The sequence below is a fragment of the Orycteropus afer genome, unplaced genomic scaffold, assembly GCF_000298275.1.
Source record: "Orycteropus afer afer isolate SDZICR_OR568_19922 unplaced genomic scaffold, OryAfe1.0 scaffold00930, whole genome shotgun sequence".
Lineage (NCBI taxonomy): Eukaryota > Metazoa > Chordata > Mammalia > Tubulidentata > Orycteropodidae > Orycteropus > Orycteropus afer.
The window spans coordinates 431,691-441,575 of record NW_006922517.1 but is presented as its reverse complement, the minus strand read 5'-3'; the positions used below and the strand labels follow the sequence as shown (position 1 = coordinate 441,575).

The window sequence follows — 9,885 nt, the reverse complement described above, 5'->3', positions numbered from 1 at the left end:
TAGATTTTACATCTTTTGAAACCTATCTTCACACAGTAAACAACTGATATAAAATACTGGCTTATAAAGGAAGCATGATTCTTTACCTCTAACCTGTGCCTTTGGTATGTTCCACAATGAATCTAGTGCACTGCTTCCCATGACTAAGTAATAATTGAAATTTTAGGTAGTTAAGTCTCCCCCCACAAAAAAAAGAAACAACTCAGCTACATTTAAGTATTTTATCGAATATTTTAAAAACTTAACTCTTAATGCAATACAATTACCTGAGTTTCTTCTGCCATAGAATTGTACTTTATACTATTGACATTACATTCAGCTTCTTGTATACTTTTTATCATGCTTGGGATTCTCAGTTATTTATAGTTTTTTTTGGGGGGTGGGTTCTTCTGTTCACAGTTCCTGCAACAACTACAGTTCAAAATGTTCTGATTAATCCTTCAATGATTGGGCCCAAAAATATTCTTATTACTACCAACATGGTTTCATCACAGAACACGACCAATGAAACAAACCCATTGAAGAGAAAACATGAAGATGATGATGACAATGATATTATGTAAGGAATGTAGTCTAGCCTAGATGAATTTCAAAAGTATAATTCATTTTGAGCCCAGTATATTGAAATAGAACATTCTGGGTCTTCTCAAGCTTAAGCAAACTTAAATATATCTGCAATATTTTTCACTTTAGCTAAAAATTTAGGTGTCTTTATAGTAAGAGTAGAAATGTTTTTACATTAAGTTCTAAGTACAAAACGTTAAGAGTTGTTTAATGTTGAGTCCTATGGCAATTCTATTTTTAAAAGTTAATTTCCTGCCATGTATAACTGACAGGCAACACTTAAGTTTTTCAGTTTCTACAGTCTGGTCAGACTACTCTTTGACAGCTAATTTCTAATCTACATTTAAATATTTTCTTTTTTAAGATAAATGGTTACTTTTATTGTCACTAACTTTTTTGAACAAATCTCTCAGGTTAGGAAACATTTTTTGGAGAAGATTGATTTAGAGAGATCCTAAATCCATTTTAAATGTTATTTGTTTTCTGGTCTTTGCTAACTTCCCATCTACTCATCCCACTTTTCTAGATCCCATTTATTTTCTGCACTTCCCCCTCAATAGGCTTAAGTTTCTCCCCAGTCCTTTTAAAAAGGCCAAAACTGGAATTTAAAAAATATTTCCTTACAATACAGCTTATTTTCAGTTTTAAAACCTGATCTATATGCCTGATGTTCTGGTTTACTTTAATCTGAAGGTTTGCATTTGCTTAGTTTTTTCTCTCTTTACCAGAGCAGTTTTGTTTTATCCCATGCCTTTTAAGGCTGTTGAGTTTTACTGTTACTGACAAGTAGTTTAGGGTCAATAATTCAGTCTTGTATTCATAACGCCACCTAATTTCACATTTCTAAATGTAATGTAGAAAATGCAATACTGATTAAGATCTGCCTTGATAAGTATATTTACACTGGATCTAGGCAAAACCACTGTAGAGCAAACATTTTCTTCCTTTCTAGCATGTGCACGTTTTGATGACTACTGCTTGAACCCTCCTATTGGTGTAATTCAGACCCTTTTTCTAGCTTGTTGCTGAGGATGTCACATATAATATGGCATATCAAGCTTGAAAGTAGATTCTAATGGTTCTTCTATAAGATCAAGAAGGAAAACAAATTAGTGTAATGTGGCTTCCATTTAGGGTGGCTATATTGCTAAATACCCTTTTCCTGTTTTTCACTTATACACATCTAAAAATCTTATTCAGAAAGTTCTGTTTTTGCTTAGTTTAAGTTCAACTTAGGAATACTTTCACAGAATTTTCTAAAATAGTTTACTTCATAATTTAGAATTTGTAGCCAAGGACCCTCAAAATTTAAAACATAAATAAATTTTATCTAAGAATGGTATTTAATAAGTCTGAGAAGTAGTCCAGTAACTGGGTAAAAATGTCTTATCACAGTTTTCAGTGGTTTTAGATGTTAGGGAAAGGTGGTATAAAATTTATAAAATCAGATCTGATCATCATAGGAGAGAAATAATGAGTATATAGCATAGGATTTCATTACTTGAATATTCTCAGGGAGGCAACATGGCCTAGGTTCTAATCCTGGCTTCATCATTTACAACTATGTGACCTTACTTTACTTATGAGCCTTGTTCTCACTAGTAATAGGAAAGTAATACCCACCCTGCCTACCTCACAGGGATGTTGTGAGGGTTTCACTGATACATGTGAAAGTTCTTTCAGAATTATAAATTGCTATAAGAATTATTATTGTTACTTGTACCAATGTTATTAATAACTTGAGCATCATCAGTGTTTTTCAGTTTTTTCTTAAGAGATTCAATCATTCTGAGGGCCAACAAGCAATTGAGATTTGTTTAATGGGTGAATCAAGTGAATTGCTTACTTTTATCTGGAATCAGTATGACCCATCATAGTGAAGCAAAGTAAGAATGAGTTGAATATGGGTTAAAATCTGTTAAAAGCATAACATATTCTGCCTTTGGTGGGAATTTGTGCATGTAAACTAGGGTTGCAACCTGAGTCCCTTAATAGGTGAGCTGGTTGAGTGGCTTTTTCTTTTAGATGAAGACTGCTTTATCTTGCAGATCTCCCTTCCCTAATTTTTCCAACTAAATGTAGCTTTGAGAATGACTTAAGACAGCTCTTGTCCTCTGTCTTCTAGGTGGAATTTTTTTCAATGTATTGATGATGAATGAGGTGGGGGCATTTAGATCTGAAGTTCTTCCTTTTACAAGTAGGAAACAAGTGTCTTTGATTATGGTATAAATATGGGAATATAGCCATCAGAGGGGGAAAATGGAAGATAGAATGTACAGGCCAGAAAACTGTAATCAGAACAGCAATACAAAATAATGTGTGTATATGTACATACACACACTGGTATGCCCTTTATATGCATTAAATACTTCTAGATTGAAGGAAACTAGTCTTACAGTGGTTGCTTCTGGGGAGAGAAACTGTTAGCTAATGGGCAGAGGTAGGAAAAACCCTTCTCATCTTTTGACTTTTGTATTGTGTGCAAACCCCTTAGACATAAAAGGGGGGAAAAAAAGCAAGAAAGACTGAGCTAAGTAGATTGAATTGTTTATAACAGGATTATTTATCTTTTCTGTATATAGGCATACATACATGTTTGGGTCTGTTAAAAGTGAACTTCTCGCTTAGGCTTTTGCAATATTATAAACAATTCATAATTCTGTATTAAATCAGGAAGACCATCTTTGTACTATTCTAGTTTATATGCTCATTAAGTGTACCTTGTATTCTCTCTCTTCTGCAACTAGGTTGTAAATTCCTTCAGGATATAAATTCTGTCTTACAGTCTCTCCGTCTTGTCCTGAGCATCCTCAAATAGCTAATTTTGCTAAGTTTTTCCATGACTGCAGTTTTCCCCATTCATTTTCTGGCTTAATAACCCAAATAAATGGGGGCACATACTAGAAGCAAAGTCGAACAGAAAGTACTTAAAAGGTAATCAGGGATTTAAAAAAAAAGTTATCAAAGATTAATGGATGACTTGGCAAGTATAGAATCTAGGTGCTGGGTTTATGGGTATTTGCTATTTTTTTTCAAAGCCTATGTACATTTGAAGTTTTTTATAATAAAATGTTGGGATAAAGGTAATAAGAGGAAAAAAAGTTATCAGTTTACCTAAATTCTATTCTAGACCAACTATGACATTAATTTGCTGGATCTGCGGGAAACACACACCTCTAGGCCTCATGTAAAAAGAGACTGGGCTGAAATTCCTGTTTTTCAAGCCAGAGTACCCTTAAAGGTATGCACAAGCATGGTGTATTTATTTGCACCGAATGCTGATTTTATTCAAGTTAAAACATATTAAAATTAACTACAGGAGAGATTGGAGACTAGCGTAGGCAAAAGCCCCCCCTCCCCACTCCTGAGCGTCTACCCCTCCTTAAAAAACATTAACTACAAATAAGGATACAGTATTAACTAAAATACAAATAAATTTTTCAGAAGAAAACATGAGCTTTCAAAATTTTGTTTAGAGCAGCCATCAAAATTTTCTTTTGCTGTTATCTTCAGAACTAAGCAAAAATGTCCTGCTCTAGAAGCATCATTTTCAGGAAGTAAGGCACAATAAAAGGCCTTTGGAGTAGGGCTTCAAACCAATCTGAACCAGATCAGTCATGGCCAATGAAGCAAAATCAAAATTAACTCAGATTTTAAAAATCTGGGTGAAGCAAAAAAACCAGAATGGGAAAAATTACAGATTGAATCCCTGGAATAGGAAACTCGAAAGAGGCATAGTGAGCCCTTTTAGGAGCATCATGCAGGAGACTGGATTACTGCCAGGACTGTGGACAGTGACGTGGAGCAGTCCGAGCCATCTTTGAGCAGGGCAACACTGTTTCTGACTGTGCCAGTCAAGAGATTTGGTTACTATGCAATATGCATACTGCCCTTTTTTTCTGAGGGAGACTGAGTTTCTGGCAGCACACTGCCCCATAATTTTCCCCTTCTGGTTATTGTCCCAGTTCACTAACATTTTACAAATTTAAGTGTGTTCAGGTTTCACTTCATCAGCCATAACTGAACCATGATATGGTTCAAAGCTCTGTTTTGGATTCAGACAAACCTGGATTTGAATCTCTGCTATTACTTACTAGCTCTGATTTTGCCCAATAGTTTAACTATTTCTTCATCCATAACACTGAAATACATATCTTACATGTAAAATGCTCAGCACAGAATTTCTAGTTAAATATGGCCTTTGAAAGCACATATTTACTTTTACTTTCTCCCCAAGCCCCATTAAAATTACAAGATACTGGAACTCTACAATGATAATGAAGCAATGCCTTCAGGTCTGAAAAGTGATAACCAGGCTAAAATTCTAAATATAGCCAAACTAGCAATCAAGTATAAGGATTGGATAAAGGCATTGTTAGACATACAAGGTCTCAAAAAATTTACCTCCCAGGCAGCCTTTCTCAGAAGTTAGCAGTCTTCTGTTCCACGAAAATGAGTAAAACAAGAAAGGGGAAAAGGGAATCCAACACAGGAGGTGAAAGCAATCCTCAAGGAAATCCCAGAGAAACAGCTGTACAGCAAATCTAGAGGGCATCCAATACAAATTGAAGCAGGAACACAAAGTACTCCAGGAGAGATGTTTCCAATAAAAATAAATAGGCTGCCTGGTATGTTTTAATATATTGAGACATGTATACTTCTAGCAGATTTAAGAATGAATTAGTGGTAAGTACACAGAAAAAAGTATTTGTTAAACTATCAACTCCAAAAGTAAAGAATTACATAAGTAAATAAAATCATATAGTATAGTTCAGTTGTGAATAGTATTTACAATCATAATGTAGACTATTGATCTAATCTATGATTGTGACAAAACTATATTGGGAGAATAAGTAAAGGGAAGTATACATGGAATGGAAGCCATTATCTTTTTTTAAAAATTGAGACATTATTAATAGTATTCACATTTTAGAAACATGGAGTTAGATACCAGAGAAAAGCTAAGAATTGAAAGTAGTCATCTCTGGGCAGGGGGAATCTGAAATTAGAGGAATTGGGTGGGTTCTATTCTTTATTGTAAGCCTTGACATTTTAAGTTATGATCATGTTACTGATAAAAATTAAATTTAAAGTACCTAGGACAATGCCTGCCATAAGTCCCTTGATAAAGACTAAACATTTATCTAATTCTTTATACCACCCCTACTATTGTTGCCTCATTAATTATATTCAGAAATGTAGATGATTTGATCCCTTCCCCAAAGATTCTGTTCTCACACCCCCTAACACAGTATGACAGGAAAAAAAAATTAGTTTAAATGAACAATTTTATTGTTTACTTGATAGATCATCAACTTTGTCCCCGTACCTACCTAAAACTAGAATTTCATCTTTCCATGACAATAATGAAACAATGAAGAAGCTAATCAGAGTAAGCTACTCAAAAAAGATAACTAAGCTAACACAGCTCACTTTCTTTTAACAGGCAAAATATAAATATACACACTCTAGAAAGCACAACAGGTTAGCCACTAAGAAATTCAAATGGGATCTTGAAGAATGTAGGAAGATCCAAGGTGCAATAAAGATCAGCTGTTTAAGGATTCCTGGTGCTTCATCTCTTGGCCACTAGTTGAATCTTGACATGGGGAAAGATTTCAGCTCATGCCAAGTGGAGATAAGGGGGAAAGCACTAAGTTGATTTAGGACTGTGCACAGGAACCAAAGTGCAGAAAAACACTATATACTGCTGAGAGCATCCACCCCAGGAAGGACTTTACCTGTTTTTGAGAAAGTACACACAGAGAGACAGCATTACTATAGGGTTCACCAAGCCAGATCTACTACCTTCTATCTTCCCAATAACACACTAACTCTTCTTTAGAGTAAATGGCCAGAAGTTAAGTAACTTTTGCATTTTGGGTCCCACATCTACTAAAAATCTCTTTCTTTGAGAAAAAGTTTCCCTGTCTGTCCATTCTCACCTCAAATGGGTACCAAGAGCTTTATTTGATGTATCTCCATTTTTACTGCCCAGCTAATAATGACTGCTAATGACAAAACTACTTATTTGACTTACTCCACTCCATTCTACTCACGTCTCACTGCATAGACTCCCCACCTGCTAACAAGCAGAAAAAAAGGAACCTCACCTTCCAGGAGCTCCAGACTAGCACCACCCCCAGTGCTCACATGGCTGACTTTATCCTCTGTGTTCCATTTGGCACAGCAAGTGGCAGTGTCTCCACCACCTGTTGGATGAAGGCCAGGTAAAAAAGGAAAGAAGAGAAAAGAAAAACAAGACAAAGAATTGGCACCAAAACTATGAGGCAGTGGATGCTCAAGCCCAAAAGCTAGCTGATAAACCCCTCAACTCCATCTCATTAAGTGGTACCTCCATGAATTCACTTAGAGCCAAGAAACCCAGGAAAAGTTAACTACTTCCCTTCTACCTTCCTCTCAGAATTCTACCAGCCCACAAGTATTAGTTTTGTACAGAACCCCTTACCTATGATGGTGATGCAGCCCCTGGAAGTGGCTTTTACCACCTCATCCATGAGGGCTTTGGTTCCCCGGGCAAAAGCTTCCCATTCAAATACCCCCACAGGTCCATTCCACACAATCTGCTTAGCCCGTGCGACAGCCTCAGCATACTTCTTGCTGCTCTCAGGACCACAGTCCAAGCCCTACAGAGTAGAATTAGAAGAGAAGCTAAGCTACCAAGAAAAGATAATTAGAGGAACAAATACCACCTCCATCAAGACCAGAACACAAGGCTACACATAGTTTCTTCTAGAACCTAAAGAAACTCTTCACTCTTACAGAATTACAAAGCTGTACATTCCCTTTAACTAAAGGATTAAGTCTAAGGCAAAACCTCAAAAGTTATTTGATAAAGACATTCTTTTGTTGTTAGTTGCTATGAAGTCGGCTCTAACTCATGGTGACTCCATGTAAATTTGAAAGAAACACTGCCCAGTCATGCATCCACCATCTTCACGATCACTGGTATGCTCATGTCCATTGTTGTGGCCACTGGGTAATGTAATGTAATGTATTGTAACATTAATCCAATGTAAGGGGCTCAGTTTCCAGCACAATATTATGTTATAATCCATAGGGTTTTCATTGGCTGATTTTAGAAGCAAATCACCAAGCCTTCCTTCCTAGTCCTAATCTGAAAGCTCCAATGGAACCTGTACACCATAGGTGACCCTGCTGGTATCTAAAATACCAGTGACATGTTGTTGTTGCTGTTATGTGCTATCAAGTCGGACCCAACTCATAGCGACCCCTCCTTGGGTTGCCGAGGCGGTATCACTACAGAAGTAGATTGCCCAACCTTCCTTCCAAGGAGTGGCTGGTATGTTTGAACTGCAAGCCTTCTGGTTAGCAGTCAAGTGCTATAGGCACTATGCTACCAGAGCTCCCAGCATAGGAGTAAGACAACATAATTTACACATTTAAATGACTGTGCTCCATAAGGCAAGGAAGATCCTAGGGCTGGTGTAATAGCCACAATGGAAGACACAGTCATGAGGATGGGATACAGGACTGGGCAGCCTTTACTTCTGTTGTATGTAAGGTCACCACTAGACAGGAGCTAGCTATTCATACCTAATATTGGTTAGGATATGAAGAATACACGTAGAAAGACCAAGAATATACTTGCCAAAATGTTAACAATGGTTATCTCTGGTGGTGTGATAAATGACTTTTCTTTGTTAACTATCTATTCTTTTTCAAAATTTGAAAAATAAATTACCCTTATAATCCAATTTAAAAAATCAGTTTTTTAAAGCAGGATATTACAGCCCTAACAAAACATCCAGGTATTTGTCTGAAACTACACATACTATAAAAAATGGAACTGTCTCTATTCTCACAGTTTTCAAATAAAAACAAATTTTTCAAAGCCAAACATAAAGTCATATCACACACACACTCCTATCTTTAGAAAATTAAGGAAATATTGCTACCTAATTTATCATTGCACTGCTGTTAGCATGATAATCAAAATAGATCTCTCCAAAAGCATACCTGGGGGCATTCCTAACTCAAGAGGCTAAGTAAAATATACATAAATGTGTGGTTGACATTTCCTGGAACACCCACTACATCTTTTTTTTCCAAAGGGCATATTCACTAATTCCACAGAAAACATGGTCCTAATTGGTTCCCTAAAAGGCTCTGGCACTTGATTTGTGCTTAAGTCTGTGCAAAACTGGTATGATAAGGGACAGATTTCTTTTACACAAGTATGCTAAGGCACAAGAGACATGTTAAGTAACTTGCCAAAGATTAACAGTAGGATGTGAGAGGAACAGAAAGAGTGATTTGTTTTACACACAATGAAGGTTTTTTTTCCACTATACTTACCACTTTTGCGTTGACAAAAAAAACTGTATATAGTGCCAGATTTTTCACAATGTGATTTGAAATTAAGAGATTCATTATATACTGATTACCAGGGATCCAATTCTCATGCAAATGTTCAACAACTATGAACCAATCACGATGGCTATGAATCTTCCATTTAAATCTAATACAGAATCCCAGTGTTGTCCATTCAATTTGTTTCCAGTATTTCAATCTATTCTATGGTGGCTACCTAAAACATTCTAAGTATTACAGCTACATTAAATATTTATCCTAGAAAAACTATAGTACCTGTACACCAGAAGCCAGAAGCAAGTTATGTTCATAGAGCGCAGTTCTTAATGGCGAAAAAATAAAGGAAAAAACCCACAAACAACTTAAATGCCCATGAGTTATGGCCGATTAATGCAATATTATATAGCAATGAAAGTAACAGAAACACATTTATATCCCATTTTTATCAAAGAAAAGAAAAATAAATGCACTGTGTTTGGGCATGCATGTGTGTGGTCAAACTTTTTTTTAAAAGGCAAAGACATGATAAACACAAAATCTACTAGACTAAGGATCACTTCAGTGAGAAGCAGAGATAAACTCCTAAGTAGATTTATGTTTTGGTAAAGTTCCAATTCTTGGTTTGGGTGGAGGGGTTAAGGATTTTATTTTTATGGCTTTAAACTGTACCTTGTATATTATATTCCTTTGTAAGTGTTAAACATGTTCTGGTTACTTTTTTTGAATTTTTAAATGGCTTTATTGAGGTATTATTCATAAGCAACAAACTGCACATGTTTAAAGTGTAAAATTTACTAAAGTTGGACATAAGTATACAGTCAGGAAATTGCCACTACAAAAAAAGATAAATAAATCCATCACTTCCTAAATCTACCTCCTGTAACTTTGTAATTCCTGTTACCCTTAAATATATTTTAAAATGTAAAAGAATTTAACTTCTTTTGGAAATTTAAATATGCATATTTC

The 9,885-nt window shown here is 35.7% G+C and overlaps 2 protein-coding genes across 2 annotated transcripts in view; one reads left to right on the top strand and one right to left on the bottom strand.

The window, feature by feature from the left end:
- The window catches only part of TAF9B (TATA-box binding protein associated factor 9b), a 6,502-nt gene extending 5,939 nt beyond the window's left edge, over nt 1-563 (top strand). Inside the window, exon 6 of the mRNA XM_007958336.2 lies at nt 400-563. Coding sequence (XP_007956527.2) covers nt 400-563 — 164 coding nt within the window. The remainder of the gene's footprint in view (nt 1-399) is intronic.
- A 5,701-nt stretch (nt 564-6,264) lies between these two features.
- Nucleotides 6,265-9,885, bottom strand: part of PGK1 (phosphoglycerate kinase 1) — a 27,415-nt gene continuing 23,794 nt past the window's right edge. The window contains exons 9-11 of the mRNA XM_007958335.2: nt 7,034-7,211; nt 6,678-6,776; nt 6,265-6,305 (exon numbers count right to left, since the gene is read on the bottom strand). Coding sequence (XP_007956526.1) covers nt 6,265-6,305; nt 6,678-6,776; nt 7,034-7,211 — 318 coding nt within the window. The remainder of the gene's footprint in view (nt 6,306-6,677; nt 6,777-7,033; nt 7,212-9,885) is intronic.